General features: G+C 39.1%; 1 protein-coding gene across 1 annotated transcript; it reads left to right on the forward strand.

The window, feature by feature from the left end:
- The first annotated feature begins 1,595 nt into the window (after positions 1 to 1,595).
- LOC136694805 (BOLA class I histocompatibility antigen, alpha chain BL3-6-like) lies at positions 1,596 to 6,855 on the forward strand. Its single transcript, XM_066668609.1, has 4 exons — positions 1,596 to 1,703; positions 3,274 to 3,540; positions 5,754 to 6,041; positions 6,263 to 6,855. Exons 1-4 carry the CDS (start codon positions 1,655 to 1,657, stop codon positions 6,565 to 6,567), a joined length of 909 nt encoding a protein of 302 aa, XP_066524706.1. The 5' UTR covers positions 1,596 to 1,654; the 3' UTR covers positions 6,568 to 6,855.
- The last annotated feature ends 15,931 nt before the right edge of the window (positions 6,856 to 22,786 follow it).

Below are 22,786 nucleotides of genomic sequence, written 5' to 3' on the forward strand. Positions count from 1 at the left end.
TTTCACCTGCTGTGTGAACGTAGCCTAAGATACTCAACTGAGAGCCTCCAGAAGAGCCAGCTGCCGGGAAGAATCTGTTGATGCCGTTGTCTTTCCAAGTTCAGCAAACTGCGGTGGTGGCTCCACAGATGATTTCTCAGGTCTGTTTTATTGGCACTTTTTACAGCCACCATTTTATAGCAAATAGCCACATAATGTACTTTTACAATTACAGTTGCTTAAATAAACCACATACTCTGATAAAGTGTATCAAAAAAAAAATAATAATAATAAATAAATAAAACACATGCTGCCAACAGAAATATAAGCAGGAGATGTGCACAGCCTAAATCTCCTTACTCATTTGTCTCACCATTTGTTAAAAATATACACGTAGTTGGTGTTCTGTTTGTTGTGATTTAAATAAAATATGATCGTAGTCAGAACAAATAATCGCATTTAGCTCAAATAATCCCGATCATGCAATTATGTAATAATCGTGACTGGTCTCTCACACACACACACACCTGTAATCATCATATACAGTGATTGTTGATAGTGAGAGCAGTGATGGAGTGTGTTGTGTTTATTCTGTGACTGAGATGAAGATGAAGAAATGAAGAGCTCTAATCAGAGCAGTGTGTGTAAATCTACAGACTCTTCTTCCTCTGAGAGGAGGACGTACATCTTTAAAAAGGAGAACAGCAGCAGTTTCTCACCTGATGGATCATGGCCAGAGAACTCCATCTGTTTGTTGAGAAACTGGTGTAAAAGATACCCATCATGATACAGCTTCTCAGTTCCTGCCTCCCATTCCTTTATCCCCTCCACCCAGCTCTGTTTAGGAGTCCTGATACCGCCCCGACTGCTGTAGGAGTCCAACTGTGTGTCGTCCAGCAGAGTCTCTACACTGAACTGGTAGGTGTTATTCACAGAGGGGTCTGAGTGGACGGTGTAGAGGAAAACCAGAGAGTGTTTATCTGGGGGAAATTAAAAATAATAGAAAATTAAACAATGATAATTTAATAATGTGCAATTATTTGTCACGAAAAATGTGTGTTCCACATTTAACCCATTTGTGGCAGTGAACACACTCGTGTACTAGGGCCTGTGAACACACACCCAGAGCTGCAAATAAAGAGGCTTTTTCAGAATCCATGTTCAGTGTCCTGAGAATATTTCGGTAAACGGTAATCGTACCCTTCTTGTTAAAGATTCTGATTTTACCTCACACAAACACCGTCATCCCGAAAGTGTCCCAAAAGAGCTTTTATAATTTTAAAACACTGTGTTCAAATTTAAGCAGCACTTAATAGTTGATCAGTCACGCTGCCCTATCCGGACCTGTGACCATTGACCCAGTTTAAACTGAAACCTTGGCGAAGTTATCTGCCTAGAAACAGATGACAGGTTTAAACACCGAGTTTCTACTGGGCACAGGTGACGTAGAGTTTCCTCCAGCTGTGATCAGCTGTAGAAGCCAATCGTTCTCTCTGTTCGCGGTGACGTGTTATTATTACACATGTGTGCGCCGTTTTCAATTTCTACAACGACCAGGCGGACGTTTTTTAATGTAGTAGATTAGTAGACTTGTTTGACAAGTTGTGCACAGATTTTAGTGGTTAGCATTAATGAGATATCTAGTAAAACCTCTGCATCTTCGACCATTTTAGCAATGATTTTGTTCCTGCTGCTAACCCTAACCCTTTCAATGGTCCTCGGAGGTGAGTTTCTCTCCAACGTCAATGTATAGTTATTTATAGTTATTTGGAGTTCATAATTATGTAATAAATGAGGTCAGTTTTAAACCCAGGTTTGATATATTGAAGTCAAAAAGCTAAAACCGGTGTGAATACTCAGTGTTTGTCTGTCGTCTTTCATTTTTAATGTAGCGCCAGGCAGGGATTCTAGTTTCCAGCAGAAGGAGCTAAAATGGACGACGCTGAACTTGGAGTTTTCCGCTCCGTCTTAACCTCTGCGAAGCCCACTGCTATGACCCTGCTGTGTATGGTTTTACGGTTTCAGAAATGACATGCCCGCGCTTTATTAGAAAACTAGAACAACTTGTATCTGTTTGTTGAGATTAATGTAGGACTCCTGCTAATTTTGCATTCTCACTTTGGTCTTGTTTAGAGAGCTTTAATTATTGCTGAGCAAGATCTTCCAGACACCACAAAGCACTGTGAAGTGTTTTAGAAGTTATGTACCTTTTCACTTTTTAATAATGCGACTGTTGCTCTTTTTACTGGGCTTCCTAAGAATACAATCTGCTCTCTGCAGTTTAAACCGCACTTTTAAAAGAACTGCACTGGCTTCCTGTATCTGAGGATATATTTTATAGTATTTGTATTATTTTTTTAAAGCGCTAAATGGCCTAGAACCTGCGCACATACCTGAATGTCTAACACTTTAAACACACAGTCTTAGATTAGCATTCTCTGGACTCCTCCAGACCCTTAGAGTCAACTACAGAGACAGTGGAGAGGATTTTCTGCTTCTAAACTGTGGACCTCTTACAATAAGAGTATCAAGCTCAGTCCGTGTATTTAAGAAAGGGTTAACGTTTTAAACCAAATGGTTAATTAAAATAGTATTGACATGTTTTGTCTTTTTAGTTCTATTTTATATTCCGTTTGCTGTTTTTAAAACTGCTGGTTTGCCAGTTTTACTCTGAACTGTGGTTGTCATTTTACAGAAGATACACAGTAAAATGGCACGGCATATGAACCTATGCGTGTCTTTGTGTCTTTGAGGTTTTGTGTTATTATTCTGTTAACATATTTGTACAAGTGGGAAACCTTTTAGAGTGTCTCCAAATTGGTGCTTTCCCCTGCTGCTACTCTGCTGTGACACCGACCGAGTGGGTCTGCCTTCCCCGCTGTTACTCTGCTCGAGTGCGACTGATATCACCGCTGATACTCGGTTAAATTACTTTTGCATTTCACTCAATCCACACACACACACATGCAGCCCCATCTACAGATGTGGCCAGGTGAACAAGGCACCCTCTGTGTGGGCTTGGGGCTGGAAGGTTGCAGGTTCAGTCTTCAGGACCGATAGGAACATCAATGGCTGAAGTGCCCTAAGCAAGGCACTGAACCCACAACTGTGCTGGGGATAGCTGCCTGCAGCTCTGGGTGTGTGTTCACAGGCCCTAGTACACGAGTGTGTTCACTGCCACAAATGGGTTAAATGTGGAAGACACATTTTTCTGTACATTGCACAAATGGCAATTATTGCACATTATTAAATTATCAACGCTTAATGTTCTACTATTTTTTTAATTTCCCACAGATGAACACACTCTGTTCTACCTCTTCATCGTCCAGTCAGACCCCTCTGTGAATAACATCTACCAGTTCAGTGTAGAGACTCTGCTGGACGACACACAGACGGACTCCTACAGCAGTCGGGACGGTATCAGGACTCCTAAACAGAGCTGGGTGAAGGAGATAGAGGAGAGTGTGTGGAAAGCTGGCACTGAGAAGCTGAAGTACGATGGGAAACTCTTAAAGAAGTTCCTGGACACTCAGATGAAGTTCTCTGGCCATGATCCGTCAGGTGAGAAACTGCTGCTGTTCTCCTTTTTAAAGATGTACGTCCTCCTCTCAGAGGAAGAAGAGTCTGTAGATTTACACACACTGCTCTGATTAGAGCTCTTCATTTCTTCATCTCAGTCACGGAATAAACACAACACCATCACTGCTCTCACTATCAACTGTGTGTGTGTGTGTGTGTGTGTGTGGTGTCACGATTATTACATAATTGCATGATCGGGATTATTTGTTCTGACTGCGATCGTATTTTATTTAAATCACAACAAACAGAACATCAACTACGTGTATGTTTTTAACAAATGGTGAGACAAATGAGTAAGGAGATTTAGGCTGTGCACATCTCCTGCTTATATTTCTGTTGGCAGCATGTGTTATATTTATTTATTTTTTTTTTTTTTTGATACACTTTATCAGAGTATGTGTTTTATTTAAGCAACTGTAATTGTAAAAGTACATTATGTGGCTATTTGCTATAAAATGGTGGCTGTAAAAAGTGCCAATAAAACAAACTTGAGAAATCATCTGTGGAGCCACCACCGCAGTTTGCTGAACTTAGGAAGACAACGGCATCAACAGATTCTTCCCGGCAGCTGGCTCTTCTGGAGGCTCTCAGTTGAGTATCTTAGGCTACGTTCACACAGCAGGTGAAAGGTGTCTGTTTCATACAAAGCACTTTCGTATTTTAAATGAAGGAATGGGACTGGACTGGTGTTTTACTACAGAACTGTGTCACAGAACCTCCCTTTTCTTTTTTCCAAATGAGTTCTGTGTTTAAAAACAGAGTATTAATTAAAGACTGTATTTAATATGGGTGGCACGGTGACGCAGCAGTTAGTGTCGCAGTCACACAGCTCCAGGGACCTGGAGGTGGTGGGTTCTGTTCCTGCTCCGGGTGACGGTCTGTGAGGAGTGTGGTGTGTTCTCCCTGTGTCTGCGTGGGTTTCCTCCGGGTGCTCCGGTTTCCTCCCACAGTCCAAAAACACACGTTGGTAGGTGGATTGGCAACTCAAAAGTGTCCGTAGGTGTGAGTGAATGTGTCTGTGTTGCCCTGTGAAGGACTGGCGCCCCCTCCAGGGTGTATTCCCGCCTTGCGCCCAATGATTCCAGGTAGGCTCTGGACCCACCGTGACCCTGAACTGGATAAGGGTTACAGATAATGAATGAATGAATGTATTTAATATTAAAACATGAAATGATTTTTCTGTCACTCTAAGAGCACATTTCCCAGGTCTCTCACAAACACAAGCCTCAAGAGAGAAGAGGAGAACAGACATAATGAGGTTAATGTTTCAGGAGCCATGTTTATACAGCTTCATACCGACACCAACAATATCAACCTGATATAGAACGACTAAAAAGTGTTCTTTTGTTTGCTTGATAAAAAAAACACACCTTTATATAAATTTCCACGTGTTTTATTTCCTCATAAATGAGAGATAGGAACCTGGTTTTAGAAGTTTCACAGGTTTTTCGTTTCCCAGTATTTTTTATAAAACGTAAATCCTTTGACCAGGTCATTTCCACCTCCTAAACACCTTAAATTAAAATGAAATAAATGCTTTGGACCATAGTCCGGAGATTATTCTCAGCAGTCGAAGTGATGTAAAAGTCACATGAATTCTGACCTGGTTTTTCAGACAGAGTCAAATTTCTACGTTTGGACATGGATCATATGAAAGTGTCCCAAATCTGATGTGAAAAAGTAAGATTCAATGCGATTTGTTCTGTTCACACAGCCACATGTAAAACACACCCGTGTCCCGTATGACTGGGCCTCTTTACCTTCTGTGTGAACGTAGCCTTAGTATTCCTTGCCCAGAATATGGCAAGCCAGTAAACAACACATGTTTAAGCTGTAGTACATTTGATTTTTTGCTTATTTTGACAATTTGTAAATATCTTTTTCAAACAAATTTTATTTAAAAACAGGACAAGGGGCAAATATCTTTACAGATATTTATGAATAAAACTGTTCAATAAACTGACGTTCTTTACCATAATAGTGTGTGTACATTATTATGTTATCATTAAGAATAAAGGCCTATTAAAATACTGGGGGTGTAATTTAAAGGACAATTAAATCGTTAATTGCAATTACTTGTATGACAAATAATTGTCAGTTAAAATTTCATGATCGTGACGTGTGTGTGTTCAGGTGTGTATACAGTGTAGAGTCTGGTGATGATTCCTGGTGGACTGTGTTCTCCTCTGTTTCAGAGCGTCATGTTCTTCAGTGGAGACACGGCTGTGAGGGGGAAACACTTCCTGACGGATCAGTTTCACCTTTAAACTGCATTAATGATCTTTACTACGATGGAGAATATTTAATCTCTTATAACTGGACCCTGAGGAACTGGACAGTCTCAGCCTCTCAGAGCAGTGACCTGGAGAAGAGGTGGAATAATGAAAAAGGAGATTTACAGAAAGCTTTTCATTATAAATTTGAGGATTGTGAGAAGTGGCTGGGGATTTATTTAAAATACAATACCACTGACACCAGACTGAGTGAGTATTTGAATAAAAATTGTGTTATTAGAGCTCTCTAAATTTAGAATTCGATCCCTGTAGCATTTTGAATAACGTTAGGAGTGCTGCAGGAGTCCAATTTTAAGTGTGTTTATACTGGATTCACAAAATGGAATCAAAGCTGGAAGAACACCAGCTGTTTTTATAGATCTGAATTCTGACTGAAACACATTGTGTGTTTACACTGTTCCTCTCTGCAGCTGTTCCAGATGTGTATGTGTTTGTGAAGAAATCTCAGACTGAGTCCATCAGACTGACCCTGACCTGCCTGGCCACGGGCTTCTACCCCAAAGACCTGAAGATGAGAGTGAGGAGACTCACCACTTCACTCCCTGATCATCTACTAACATCCTCAGGAGTCAGACCCAATGGTGATGGAACCTACCAGCTGAGGAAGAGTGTGGACGTCCAGGAGGAAGATAGAGCAGGATACGACTGTTCTGTGGAACACAACGCCTTCAATGGATCAGTGATTAAACCCTGGGGTAAATTTATCTGTGTTTGATTATCCACTAACACTGAAGAGTAGAGTCCTCCATTAGACTCAGAATATCCCACTGTTCTTACAGTAGTTACAGTTCTTACAGGGGTTTATTTTAATCCAGAAACACTGAAGAGTAGAGTCCTCCATTAGACTCAGAATATCCCACTGTTCTTACAGTAGTTACAGTTCTTACAGGGGTTTATTTTAATCCAGAAACACTGAAGAGTAGAGAGTCCTCCATTAGACTCAGAATATCCCACTGTTCTTACAGTAGTTACAGTTCTTACAGGGGTTTATTTTAATCCAGAAACACTGAAGAGTAGAGTCCTCTATTAGATTCAGAATATCCCACTGTTCTTACAGTAGTTACAGCTCTTACAGGGGTTTATTTTAATCCACAAACACTGAAGAGTAGAGAGTCCTCCATTAGACCCAGAATATCCCACTGTTCTTACAGTAGTTACAGTTCTTACAGGGGTTTATTTTAATCCAGAAACACTGAAGAGTAGAGTCCTCCATTAGACTCAGAATATCCCACTGTTCTTACTGTAGTTACAGTTCTTACAGGGGTTTATTTTAATCCAGAAACACTGAAGAGTAGAGTGTCCTCCATTAGACTCAGAATATCCCACTGTTCTTACAGTAGTTACAGCTCTTACAGGGGTTTATTTTAATCCAGAAACACTGAAGAGTAGAATCCTCCATTAGACTCAGAATATCCCACTGTTCTTACAGTAGTTACAGTTCTTACAGGGGTTTATTTTAATCCAGAAACACTGAAGAGTAGAGAGTCCTCCATTAGACTCAGAATATCCCACTGTTCTTACAGTAGTTACAGTTCTTACAGGGGTTTATTTTAATCCAGAAACACTGAAGAGTAGAGAGAGTCCTCCATTAGACTCAGAATATCCCACTGTTCTTACAGTAGTTACAGTTCTTACAGGGGTTTATTTTAATCCAGAAACACTGAAGAGTAGAGAGTCCAGAAGAGTAGAGAATATCCCAGTGTTATTACTGTATTCTGTTCAATTCAATGTAGGGTTTTATTCTTATACAAAAAGTGAAGTTATGAAGATTATTCCTCACTTTTCTGTTTACAGACGGGACATACGGTGGCTCTTCAGGTGTTAACGGATGGCTCATTGGAGGAGTGATGGTGGTGTTGGTGTCTATCGTGATTGGGATCATTGTCTGTAAAAGTGAGTATGATAATTTTACTTTAGTTTTATAAATCACTCAGAATTTCCATAATACATAAATATATTAAATGTACAGTCAGTTACTGGTCATTGTTGTATAAAAGGTGATAATGTTCATTTTTAAACTGTATTTAAAGGAAGAAAAAGTAAAAGTCCACCCCAGTCTCCTCCAGCAGGCGGTGAGTGTCAGATGTTCACAAGTCATTTTGTGCAAGTCCAAGTGGAGTCTCTCATGGTTGAAAAACATTAATGACATCAGGCCACACACATCACTGCATTGCTATTATTTATGAGTTTAAGTGATTTACTGTATTTTTTTAAGAACACACTACTCTGTCAAAACCGATCTTGACGCTTTAAGTTTACAACTGTGTTTTGTAATATTTCAGCTGTTGTTTTCTGCACTCCAGGACACATGGAGTTGTTTATTTTTAGTATCATTTCTAAATCATTAATTCTCCTGATCCTCATCTGAACACAGAGATTTCTCCAGTTCTCCAAGTTGTTGTTTGTGATCTATTTCTTCATCTCCCTCAAAGTGCTGGAGATCCACTCCAGCCTGAGCTTCCTCAGCAATCAGAGTCCTTCACATTCACACTGAGACTGTGCTGAACATGTTTAGAGTCAGTGAAGGGTTAATGAGTGAATGTGGAACCAGTCAATCAGGACACAGCAGATGTTGCTGCACATCTGTACTCAACTCTCTCTAAATCCTGCTCTTTCAGGTGTGAGTCCTGTTCCTCTGGAGCCTGCAGTAAACTGTGAGTTGAGTTATAGTTTGTTTCTCCTCTGAGCTCTGAGTGAACTCTACAAAGTGTAAAGTCCTTGTTTCAGCTCCAGCTTCATTTTTGAGCGTAATACAACAGTGTTAACGTAACAGTTTATTAGTGAAGCTGTTTTTCTCTGTTCTCTGTGAAATGAAATAAAACTGAACCCACTTTAAACATTGTTTCTGGAACAGAGCACTGATTTTTAATAACTCTAGCCCTGTAGATATTTTTACCGTCGTCTCGTCTTGTTTCAGGTTCCAGTGTTGAGAACAAACCTGATGAAAACACAGTAATGTTGGAGAATGAAGAGCAAGGAGATATAGTTTGATGACCCCCCACAGAACAGATGATGGTAATTGTTTATAAACCTGAAAATACAGATCTACAGTAGAAACACACTACACTGTAAAGTACTTTCTGAAAGGGGAGGAAAGGTGGACTGAACAGAAATGATCATATTTACATTCACTGATACTTAGAACCCTTCAAGATTCACGTTTTGTTAAGGAGACTGATCTCAGAAAACAATGTTTCATCTCTGAGTTCATAGATACATTTCAGAGATGTTTGCGATTGTTGATACACACTGAAAGACTTCATCAAACACACAGTTCAGACTCAGTGTCACCTCACTGCTGTAGAGTTAGAGGCAGCGAGTCAGGATTAAAGTGTAGAGGAGATTAGAGACTCAACACAAAAGCAGACCATGAACACAGAGAAAGGTGAGGTTCAGGAGAATCCACTAAACCAGACCAGGACCAGGACAGAGACTAACAAGGCTTAGACTCAGTTTAACAACAGAGACGTCCCCCAGTGGATAGGAACAGAGAATAAAAGGACCAGCCATGTCAGTGTGTGTGTCCAGAGCTGAAATTGGAGGTCTAAGGTAACAAGGTAAAAAAAAAAAACTATTAAAATACAGGGTCCACCTTCAGTAACCTACTGTGACTTTACAGACATCTGTACAAGGGTTTTACAGCACTACTACAGAGCTACTGAACCCTAATGTAGTTAAAGACTTCTCTCTGAATCCTGGAGTAACTGAGGTTAAAGAACACAGTCTGTAATGTGAGTACACTGAGATTGTTCAATGTAATTATTTAAAGTGTGTGTGTGTGTTTTTGCAGTGTCAGAGCAGTCAGTAGAAACAAGCAGAGAGAGAAGCAGAGGCTGATCCTCTCGTCAACAGCAGGAAAGAGGAGGTTCTCTCAAAAGACACTGAATCATCTCCACCCCCCAACTCAGAAATACACTGAGGAGGGGTTTCAGTGTGACAGGGCAACAGTGAGAAAACAAGCAGCTGAATGAAGGTAAACAATAGGAAAACAGAGGAAACAGATAAAAGAATAAAAAAGAGGATTTTATAAATAAATAACAAAAGAGTTAAAGGAAATAAATATAATGAGCAATTTTAAAACAAACGCTATGAAAATGAAAAGAGAATTTAAAAAGAAGTAAAATAATACAAAGTGGCAAAGTAAAAATAACACAAAATTAAACTGAAATAACAAAGTCAAACGTTGAGTGAACCGACCCAGAACTGAGTGAAATGAGCTGTAACAGAGTGAAGCCTGGTTAGAGACTCAGTTTAAAATTGTGGAGAGACACCAGAGAGTGGAGAGCGTTAGTTTCCTTTAAAGCTGAGGTTACGCTATGTGACTTTAGTCTGATTTTAACCCTGAGTTCAGTTGAGTCCCTGATTCATCTCTCAGTAGACCATACATTTCACAAAGAAGACATTTCGGTGCAGAACCAGGGCCTAGATCTATCCCTGATTCTGAGACTTCTTTGTGACTAAAACAGTCTGGTTTCTGGGATTTCACTGAGCTCTGAATCCTATGAGAATTCAGTGTCACTCCAATTAATGAAACGTTATCTAACCACCTCTGAGAGCCTGCCTTTTTACTCCAGTGTTAAAAGTCCACTTTACAGTCAGTATTTTAGCTATGATTTAGCTCATTGGTAATAATACTGTTTTAGTTGGTAATAAGTCAGTTGTTGAGAGCATACGTTCTCAGAAATAAAGGTACGGTACAGGTACATTACTGTCTCTAAAGCTATGAACAGTGTAGTGTATCTTTAAAGGTACAGCAGTGGTGTTAAAGTCCAGTTGTGTTTCCTAAAGGTTCATTACATTCTCTTCTCCAGAAGCAGAGGGGGATCTCTGTAATCTTTCATTATACAACTGTGGAGAATAAAAGAACACAAAGAACACAAAAAAAAGTCCTGGAGATGGAATTGGGCGTATGAAATTACCACACATTAAAAATGAACAATTAATGTAGGTAATAGTAGAATTCTTATGTTCCCTAATTAAAGGTAATGAAGATGAACCTTGGAGGGTACCACCACAGACGGTTTTTCTGACAGTGTAGGACAAAGGCAAGCAGTATTGTGAAGGTGGTGTTTATATTTTTAAAAAAATTATCAGGACTCTAATGAGGTTCAAAGAAAAATGAAACTGCAAACGACTGGAGATAAGTGTAAGATCAGGGGGGGGGGGGGGGTTTGAGGAAGGGTGCAGGGAGTGGAGATATATATGAGGGTCGTTGACAGACTTTGACACTAAGAAAGAAGAAAAAGATTTAAAAAGATCACTGAAGAAATACTTCAATTATGTCATTAACTGAAAAAGGGCGATTTATGAAGTATTTCTTTTAGATTTTTAAAAATAAAATGCAACAGCTGACAATTTTGATTAATATAAAACACAAGACGGAGAAAACAAAACACAACATTAATTTAAATAATAAACAAATACATTTAAATGTAAAAATATAAAAAATTAACAAACGTAAACTAAAAATCACACAAACTAAATCTCTAATTTACTAATAAAGAATAGAGTCAGTGCCACCAACACCTTACCCCTCAATATCACCAGGATGTAGAACGTTTATTTGAACAAATGTGAAAATTACACCCTATATTCTCCCAAATATATTAGAGGAGGTTTTTAATTAGTGTCTTATTCGGCCTAAGAAAATGAGGTCTGTATTCCAGTGGTGTGATGGGGATACAGCGGATTCCCAAATGGTCACCGTTAAACTTGAGGCAGGTGTCATGATAAAAGCTTTATTTTGGTGGTGTGTGGTTTTTTTTTTTTTTTTTTTTTTTTATCACTTTCTGACAGAAAAGGAATGTACTGTATTTATGAGATTTGAGCACATTTAGAAAACACTGTCCAGAAGAAAAGGAGGAAGAACAGGATCAGAAGGGGGTTGGGGGGGCTGTCAAGTTACTGTAGATTATTGTACTGCACTCAGACCACAACAGTGTTTTTTAAATGTGATGAACATTATTATTATTATTCAGTTGATGATATAATTGAAGTATTTATTGTTTAAATGTGATATTTATTTATTTATGTTATGATGAAGAAAAATGTTTTTGTATTCAGTGCAAATGTTTTAAATTTATGAACTGGATACAACCCAGTGTTTCTGAAAATAAGCTTGAGTCCTTGCAACGAAGAGCCATACCACGGGGGCAGCCAGGGTGTAAATATTGGTGTAAAAACGTAGGTTCCTTTCCCATAATGGGCAGGATGTTTGGGGGTGGGGGAGGCGAGGAACACCAGTGTCTCCTCCCACAACATCCATGGCTGAGGTGCCCTGAGCAAGGCCCCCCTAATGCTTGTGTGTGTGTGTGCGTGTGTGCGTGCATGCTAAATGCACAGAGAGAGTTTGTGTGTGTGCAGTAAATGCACAGAGAGTGTGAGTTAACTGCTCAGAGTGTGTGTGCGCTAACTGGCCCTAGAGAGTGTGTGTGTGATGGAGGAGGTGTGTAGGTGTGTGCCCAGTGAACTAAATAAATACACTAATGCTGTACACTAAACTTATTGTTTATAGATTTGAACAGTGTCATTTCAGACTTTGCACAAATGGTTCTTCGTTGCAAGGGTTAATGTTTACAGTTTGTTAATGTTATAAAATCTCTCTCTCTCTGTCGTTTGATACATTTCAGTGTTTTTTATAACATTAACATAAAAGATAAGCTTTAAATGTGTTCTTAAGATATTGTTTAAAATTGCTTGGCATTATATTTTGTATAACCCCTGAAAGAGTGGGGTTTCTACTGTTTAAGCACAAAGTGCTGGAGTTTGATTCTCTGTGGTGTTTATTGTTTATCCTTAAGCTGCTGTTAACTTCTGGGTGGTCATAGTCACCCTCAGTAATGATTTTATAATTTTTCTACTGATTGTCACTGTAAATAAAATCACACTGTGTACATACTGCACTGTTCTGTTGGTGTGTGTTTCAGTTCTATATTCCCGTGCAGGTTGTCCTCTGGTTCTTTACTCCATTCTGTGGTTTATTTCCTACTTTCCTGTACTTAAAAGCAGGAGTACTGTCCGAGATGGCAGGAGAACCTATGGTGTTTTTACCACTGCATGGTGTCTTCTCGGCTGGGCCCTGCTTTTGTTTCCCATGAAGCAAATCTGGTCCCTGAAAGCATGTACTTTTATGTTCCGACTCACACCATTGAATGTAAACATTGTAGAGCGTTGATTGGGCAGTGAGAGTGCTCTACATGTCACATCACAAACATCCAGCACAAACTCTCCATCTGTAAAATATCCAGCTGCAGAAGAGATCACATTTGTTGTTATCCGACTCGCGACGGCAGCTCGTAAAATGATAGCCTGGTCCTTTGAAGAGGTTCAAATGCTCCTTTGATCGGTGGTCGATGAAAGAATGTGGAAAGTGTGTGCGGTCTCAAACAACAACACTCCAATATACAGTGAATGAACAACGCTTAACGATACTGCTGCCGTTGTGGTTTCCAAAGCCTGCCGTTCCCTCTAGAGACAGGGTTTTGAGACGGTACCAGATACATTTCGAGGCAAGCGGGCTTTATATTGTTAAACCAATCAGGGATCAGGCGAGTAGAGCCAAGTAGATTTACAGCAATACCATGCAGTGGAAAAGCACCACTACAAGGAGATTTGCTCACTGTGCTCTGTTTGTTCTCCCTGCATTCAGCATTCTCAGAAAAAAAAGGTACGGTACAGGTACATTGTTGTCACTAAAGGTACACACAGTGTACTGTATCTTTAAAAGGTACACAAGTGGTGTTAAAGTTCAGTTGTGTTCCCTAAAGGTTTGTAACCGCTAGTCTAATGTCCCTTAAGCCAGCTTCAAAGACTTTATGAGGGAGGGTATCACCTGGGACTGTGTATAAGTTGTATGGATGGAGGCTGCTAAGAGTGATGTATTTTATAGTAGTCTACTGAGGCATAGACATCCACACGACAATTAAATGCAGAGTATGAATATATTGTACACGTATACAAACATAAAACACCACATAAAGTAATTCACAATACTCCCCCCACCCACACAACTCCCAAATAACCAGTCAACAAACAACCAATATATACAAAGTGAATAAGGTCCATAGGTTACTTTGCAGGGCTAGTATGTTTTTTTTACTTGTTGCCACCAGGCAGTAAACAGTTCTTGTATGAGGCCCCTGTAGTAGTTGAGATAGGGGAAAACAGACAGCACCAGGTGGTAGCAGCTGAAGGAGTGGACAAATGAAGGTAGAGTGGAGAACTAGGAGATCAGCAAATGCTTAGCACCAACACAGAGTTGTCCACAGAGTTATGGTAAATAACATCTCCTTTTGCGTAAAAAAAAGAAAGAAAACAGTCTAAAGCCAAAAGCCAAGTAGTTCTACAGATAGCGTAAGTAAACAGAACAATAAACACCTAGAGCATTAGCATTTAACAAATACACTACTAGCATTAGCTTAGCAGTTACCTTAGTTAATACAGTATAGTTTAACACAATATTTAGCATTTTAGCAACTAATTCCATAACTTTAACATTAAAAGCACCAGTGCAACTTTTACACATGGAAAAAAAAAAAAAAAAAAAAACAGGCAGCAAACACAGATTCCTCTGTACTGTACCCAAAATTGTGGAGAGTCTAGATGACTGGTAACCAGGTTGGTTACAGGTTCATTACATTGTCTTCTCCAGAAGGAGAGGGAGATCATAATTTTTTTTATATGACACAGTTTTATAATGAAAGATTACAAACGTATCTCTCCTCCTAGAGAAGAGAATGTAATGTACCTTTAAGGAACAAAACTGGATTTTTAAACACTGTTGTACCTTTAAAGGTACATTTACACAGTTTGTACCTTTAGTGACCGACATTGTACCTCTACTGCACCTTTTTTCTGAGAGTGTGTTGTAAATATTGTTTATGTATACACTGTATATTTTTTCATTGGTTGTGGTTTTCTCGTTGGTTAGTTAGGTATTTAGTGTAGTTTTTTTTTGTTTTCTTTTTGGTGATGTATTTTAATTTCTACTGGGGTTGTGGTTTTTTGGGATATAATAAAATATTTGTGAAACTAAACTGTCTGCATGTTCCTGGTTAGTATTTTTCAATGACACCATCAATTTTTGTTTTATTTCATGTGTTATGGCCCTCTTACCCCTAGACAGGTTCGTAACACATCATCAGCATTGTCATCCTCAACATCATGCTGCTCGTATTAATCATGATCATATCAAAATGTAACACACCATAAGTGATTGTTTATAATTTTTACATTCAGCTAACTTGGAACAAAATGTCTTTCTCCATGGACCATTTTACAGTTTACACACAAACTGGGTTTACCATGTTTACAGTAGGTTCACAGCAGAATCTGTGAAGAGATTAAATCCACAGCTCTGATCTTACTCTGTCTCTAGTGTATTCAGCTCCACTCTGTTTTCTTTAGCACTGTTCACATTTCAGCAGAAGTTCTACTGAATCTGGATCATAACCAGGTGTATGTTTTAGATCATTACTGTCAACGTGGAGCTTACTTTTCTTTCTCTTTGTCTCAGTCACATCTGATTTGAGTCTGTTCCCTCTCAGAATAACACACAGTCTGCAGAACAGTGGGAGGGAATCTGTAATCTGTAAATCTATATGTACAATCTGCATAATCTTAGAAAAAAAATGAATATTCAGTTTTCTCAGTCTGTGTGTTCTCCTCTTACAGACAGATGTGAGATCAGCCTGAAGTCTAAAACCAATTTGTAGGCCACACAACACAAACACAAAACAGTCGTTTCTGTTCGCAGCTGGGAAATGACCAGCACAACAATTCTATTTATTATAAAAACTCACCTTCTATTGAAACAGGAACAAGGAATACACAGAAGAAACACATAATATTCTATATTTATACATAAACAGACAGAAGGCATTATATAAACATGACAGCTTCCATTGTAAAAACACTGTAGAAATATAAACGGAATGTAGCTTTATAAAACATCTGGATAAAAACTCAACTAAATTAGGAAAATTCTGGCATTACTTTCTTTTTATCCTAAAAGTATGGCAAAACTTTAACCCTAAATCTTGTACAAATAATAAAATAACACGTGGGAAACACAGAAGTTGAGACAAAGGCCAAACAAGTGAATATTTTACAGAATATTCATGTTTCACTATTTTGAACCATCCCACTATAAGCTGGAGAATATAAAAGATATAAAAGGAGCATCCATCAGACGCTCAGCTACTTCAGTGAAAATGGGGCATGTTTCCCCCTCAGACGACACCACACTTGGTGAGAGGATTGTCAATCAATCAGTTAAAAATGTGCATGTGAAGGTGAATGACCTTTGAGCCCTCAGACTGCACTGAATAGGAAATCATCACGCTGCTGTGTCACTTAAAATAGTTTGATAAATGCAACCTGACACTTTGTTACACACGGTGAAGACCATCAGATTCTACAGAGTTCTCTGGACCTGAGCTGATCTCAGATGGACCAGAACACAGTGGAAACCTGGGCAGTGATCACGTGAGTACATGTTCGAGTTTGTTTTTGTGAAAAGTAGACACTGAGTTCTGTGCCAAAGAAGAAAAGAACAGTCCAGACTTTTACTGGCCAAAGATGTAGAAGTCTAAGTCCTGGCAGACTTACGCATGTGGGAAAATATTGTTGTGGAGGCATTTATTGGGATTTTAGACACAGAATCTACCACCAGATTCATGTCTTTTCCTGTGGAATCCAATGTTTGATGAAGAATAAACAGGTCTGATAAATACATATACGAATGAACTCTGAATGGTCGATATCCACAGAGGCTGTTCATTTACAATAATCTAGGGTGTTAGAGCAGGCAATTTTTAAATAACTCAAATTTAAGTGAAAATAAAATCAAAACTTAAGAAGCAATGAGAAATAATGAAGACAAAATAAAATTCCGTCACTCAGCAGGACAGTGCCAGGCCTAATTCTGCAGGTGCTACAACGGTGCTGTCCTTATCTGTGACCTGTCTTCATCATGAAGACGAGAAACAGACGATGGAGACCACAGACTGTGAAGCAGCTGGAGTCTTGTAACAAGAGAATGGACTCCACTCACAGAACTGCAGCGATTAGTCTCCTCAGTTCCCAAACACATAAACAGTGTCAGTCAAAGGAAATGTGACATAACAGAGCAGGGAACATGTCTCCATCCCTTCTTTTTTTTGTGTGGGGCAGTTGTCAAATTATCAGTGTGTTTATATTTACAAAATTCAGTCCAGTTCTTTAGTCACAATATTGTAAATCTTTGGGCTTTTGTCTTTAAAAAAGCTTATGCCGAGATCAGACTACACGATATGACTGTCTTTCATAAATTTGTTTCGTGTCTTGGTCGGAGACTGGGGACACTACACATTTGAGACGGACCATTCTTCGTTCATGTCATTGTGTGAGGTCAGAGATTTCTGGGAAGACTGGGAAGAAACTGTCAATCACTGCTACAGAAGCTGTGTGTGCTGGTGGTTTTGTGTTCAAAAAGAAGAAGAAAACATGACTGTGCGAGGACCGGTTCCTGTGTGTCTTGAGGAGGAGAGAAAAGACTTCTGTGCAGAGAATTTGTGGTAATGTGTTAACACTTTGTTTTGTTTTTCCACCTGGAAGCTGGAAATAGGACAAAATCTGGCTAAATTCACGTAATCTGATCCTGGTATTACAGGATTACTGTAACATATTTGTGTTTTAAACTCAGAAAAAACTGTCACTGTAGTGGTACCAGCAAGAGTACATCTTCCCTACGTAACTTTAGTTCCCTACATCCCTGTGTAGCCTCTTCCACATTGAAGCTGATCTGTGGCAGAACGTGTGGGGAATTTTGCTGGAAATGTCTTACTGAGAATCAGAGGAGACATTTTTCTCCAGCACTACAACACACACACACAATTTCATCATCAGAAACATCACAGAGAGTGTTTAAAGAGTGTCATGGAAATTATCAACGAATAAAAAATGAGACTGAAAGTGGTCTTTGAGTAACCTTTATTGAGAGCAGCTAAAACCATGCACTAACCCTCTACCCTATCAAAAGGAATAAACCCTGTTTTATACCTACACACACCATCATACAAGGAGTTATTTTGTAACTGAACCACCTATAAGGGAAGAAAGAGATAACAGTTTTGTGGAAAAACTAAATTCTAAGAACCAGCTACATCCTGTGCTCGTTAGAATGAAAAAAGTCCTTGAGCTCCTGTGTGCCGGAGTGTAACTCTTTCAAGCTGCTCTCCCATATCCTCCCGTCACATTACTTTTCTACAAAAGACTCAGTTAATAAAACACATTGAGACAATAGAATAATGCAACATACATTTCATAAAACAACTCATCTTCCTATAAAACAAAGACTTCTACTAATTGTCAGTGATTACTACTAATTATTAGTGATTATCATTTAACACTGGTGATTCAATGAGCACTTACACAGGATAAGAAGCATGCAAATTAAAAATTCCCTTCACAATTCCCCCTTTGATCATTAATCACTAGTCTCTATCCACCTGGGAACGAGGGGACCATGTTCAAATGATATATTATCTTGTTTTGTCGGTTCAGACTGAACATTAATAACGAGAGCTTGCATGGTCGCGGTGCGGGCCAAGGAAGTGGCGCAGACCCACAGGATGCATGGGACAAATATCGCCAGTAATAGAATAGTTGCAAACACTGGAATTGCTATTACCATCAGCTGCATGAACCATCCACCAAATGATGCAGCCAACCAACTTCCCCAATCATTGCTAACCTCTTGGGGAGTGGTTACTGCACCTCTCATGTGGTTGATGGAGAATTCACTTATTCATAGATCAGGCATAGGACATTTCCCCAGAGGAAATATATACAGACATGTGACTGTAACAAACAAATAATATAAAGACATGAGAATTATTTTAAAGAAATGAGTTTTGTGGCAGAGGATATTAGAATGGTCAAAGGTACTTGAGTTTATAACTCAGGCCTGAACTCTGTAGAAAAAAAGGAGAATGGTGTAGCATGAGACTGTCTGGTACGGTGTGATATACGACATCTTTAGAAGATAAGGATACCTTCTTAGTTGGACTCCTATGATATACAGCATCCTTAAGGAGAAAAGGGTACCATTTAATTGGGGTCCTATGGAATACAACCTAATTAAAAAAATGGGAGGGGCGAGATGATCTCACCCCAAGAAGTGTATGTAAACTGTGGTTTTCTGTGTGTCTTTGTGAGTGAGTCTGCAGGAGGCTTCTGAGACTGCTCTCCAATGCTTTAAGAAAATAAAGAGCCTGCTGATCTTCCAAGAAGTCGTCTTCATCTTATTTTTTAAGAACTAGAAACATTTATTAGAACTTATTCTTTCAAGTATTATAGTTAGATTAGATATAAGATTAATACGTCGTGGTAATGACATTTTGGTGGCCCGTCCTAAGGGTACTCTGAGAGACCCCGACCGGTGGCAAAAGATCGTTATCAGCACCAGAACTTGTGCATTTCGTTTTGGGGGTGAGAGAACCAACCTCATCGTAGCGCATCATAAAATGGGTAAGCAGAGCCTTTTTTCATATAAATTCTGCATATTGATGAGCTTGTCTCTCTGCCACAAAAAGTTGTAATGCAGTTTGATATGTAAAGAAGGCTTATTGGAAGAGAGGCATGATTAAAAATTTTAAAGGAAAGGAAGGAGTTTAAAGGAAAAAGCAGCCTTAAAAGTCCAAAATTATACAAAAATACAGTTGTGAGTCCTTTAAAAAGCTGCTGAGACTTAACACAACTACAGAGTGGAAGCTCAGGGAAAAGGCCGCAAGCATAAAAAGACTAAAATACTTAAAAAACCCTTGGCTGAATAAAAAGTAATAACAGAAAGAGAAAGAGCTCAGAAAAGAATAGAGAAAAAAGAAGGAAAAATAAAAGTGCACAGAAAGAGAGAAAAATGCACCTGAAAGGTACCAAGAGTTGCGTGTTTGTTTGTTTATGGTCAAGTAATGGTTAATAGTTAAGTTTAGAGGTGGGATTAGCCTGGCCATAAACCCTGAAAAGTTCACTAGGTGATTTTTTAGGTCAGTTTGATGAGAAGCTGGAGGTGTGATAAGGAGATTTACTTTGGGGTGCCCACTCAAAACACTGTTGACGAACACTGTATTGATGCTGCCTCTCTTTGAATTATTACACCTCATAATGTAGCATAAATTAAAAATAAGGAATAAAGGAATAAGGAAATAAGGAGCAGCAGGGAAATTAAACGCATGCTGTTAAAGTGTGAATGAGTCGACTATGAGAATTGTGTTAAATGTTGAAAGTGATGTGTGTGTTTCTGGGAGACTGTAAATTAAAGAAAACAGTAGAAAATGAGCTCCAAAAAGACATTTCTTATGAGCTTTCTGGGAGACTAGAAAACAATGGGCTCCAGAAAGACATTTTTTAGAGAATAGAAAAAAGGAGAGCAAGGTGTTAAAGCTGAGAGTACATTGGGGAAACTGTAATCATGGGAATTAAAGGTAAAACTAATATTGGAAGAAAAAAGGAGAAACACTTTGAAATCTCCACATGAAATGGCAGGACTTTGATTTGTGACGTACTGATAAAAGCCACGTTGATTTGGTCTAAAATGGAAAATAATAGTTATTTGGGAAAATTTAAAATATAAATGTACGAAAAATATTGATGTATAGTGCTGTACAGGGGTGTGGAGCTCCTGAGATTGGGTGCATTTGAACTAGGTTTTTTTTCCAATGGGTGTAGTGCGTATATGGAGTTTGACTGGAATGAGGAGACTGTGCTTAACCCCAGACCCACTCAAAGGAATGCAGCTCCAGGAGAGCACTGTGTGTGTACAAAGAGACAGGATGAGAATTAAGAGATACACGTGTGCTGAGCTTAAATTGTTTAAATTATAACAGTAATAATTGGAATAACATACACATGAAATAAGATAGGGAATTAATGTGGATAAATTAACATGTATATATTTTTGTCAAGTAAATTTGTGTTACAGGACCATCAGAATAAAGCTGAAAGCAGGCGGTGCCATCAATACAAGGTAGAAGGAGGAAGACAGAGAGAGGGAGAGAGAGAAAAGCCAAACTGAGTAAAGGGAAGTGTGAATTTATTCTCACACATATACACAAACACAGGATTAGTTTGATTACACTACGAACACACAGTTTAAGTTGAAGTAGTGAAGTAAAAATGGGGAATAACTTAATAAATCCAAAAAAAGATATTACACCATTTTTCCTGATGTTGTGTGAAGGGGTGGGGACGAAGGCAGAATTGTCAGAATGCATGAAGCAGTGGAATAAAAAAACAGCTAAAAAAGAAAAGCAATGGCTGCTTAGAGGTTCATTTGATGTTGAATTATGTCAGGAGGTGAGAGAGATGGTGGAAAGGAAAATTACTAGAACTAAGGCCTAGGTAGGGAGGAAAATACGTTGCTTAGCAATAAATACAAGCTTTTGAAACTCATGCAATTAAAATGAGAGGAAAAAGTGCAGGAGAAAGAAAGGGAAGTTCCTGGAAAAGATAAGAGACACAGTGACGAAGGAAGACAGGGAGTTAAAGATACACCCCCACCGTATGCCCCTGAGATAAAGTGTGCAGCACACAAGACAGCCAGAAGAACAATAGTATCAGAGATCTGTATATTGCTGGACTTGTGGTAAGCCAGGCCACTACAGTTGTGATTGCCAGAGTCAAGAATGGTATCGAAGGTGCCCAGGAGACCTAAGGGGGGAGTATCTAAATTTGGTTGCCTCAGCAATGGGAAATAAAGAACTAGTAGAGCCAATTAGTATAAATGGTTAACACTTTGTGAAAAAAGTGATTCAGAAAAGTTCACAAGCACTGAGAATCAAACACAGACTAGGATGTGTTTATCATCCTCAGTCACAAGGCAGAGTACAAAGGCAAAATGGAATAATTTGTGCAAAGATTATGGCAGACAGTAAACAGAAAAAAACCTTTAGCATTGATGAGCATGAGAATGTCAACCAACACAGTCACTCACCTAACGCCTCATGAAATGTTAACTGGTCGACCAATGCCAGTAACATATTTGAAGGGACGCACCCGTGGCCCCAACCTTGAACAGTTGCAAAAAGAACTACAAGAGTATGTCAAATGTCTGAAAAAAAAAAACTCCCATCAGCTACACCCACTGTGCAACAACAAATCACAGACACAGGAGCAGAAGCAAGGAACCAGACAACGCCAGCACCAGACGTCATCAAGCCAGGTTCGAGTGGAGTACAAAGACCGGTAACTAGGAGCGTCACTAGAGCTACACCACCATCAGCTGACGACTCTGACTGATTGATGTTGAGTCTAGGCAACGGCTGGCAAACAGTCATCCAGACTCATTTTTTATTTTAATTTTTTATTTATTTTTATTAGCTCAGTTTGAGGAGTGAGCCAAGCACCGCCTCTGCTGCAGTAACAGAATAACAGGACAACTAAATAACTCTGACTGAATAATTTGACATTATGCCTGATTGGCATCCATTTAGACATCCTGGACTTTGTGGACTGAGGGGAACCACTTGTGTATTGTTTATGTTGTCCAGTATCATTGGGATAATCATTCTGTCTACAGGTATTTCTTATACAAATTATGACCCACAAGGTAACTTGAATGATACACATGTGTTCACACCACTAAACATATCCACACAGGTCAGAATAAGTGACACAGGTCCAGTTCTAATTTCACTCGAACGTGAGAAGCGAGCAGTAGTCTTATCTGTAGCATATTCTGCAGTAAAGCAGACCTGGAATACATCAGAAGGATTAGTTTGTGAACGCTATTGTCCAATAAATAGTCAGCAGGTATGCATGGGGACATTAAGTTTTTCACCAGGAGAATACAATGTGCTTAATGAATGGACATTGGTGAGAGGAAATAAGAAGTACACGAGGTCAATGACATGCTTACATAAGCCAGGTATATCTAATTGTACTCAAATCCCAAACTG

This window comes from Hoplias malabaricus, chromosome 4, assembly GCF_029633855.1.
Source record: "Hoplias malabaricus isolate fHopMal1 chromosome 4, fHopMal1.hap1, whole genome shotgun sequence".
NCBI classification, from domain to species: domain Eukaryota; kingdom Metazoa; phylum Chordata; class Actinopteri; order Characiformes; family Erythrinidae; genus Hoplias; species Hoplias malabaricus.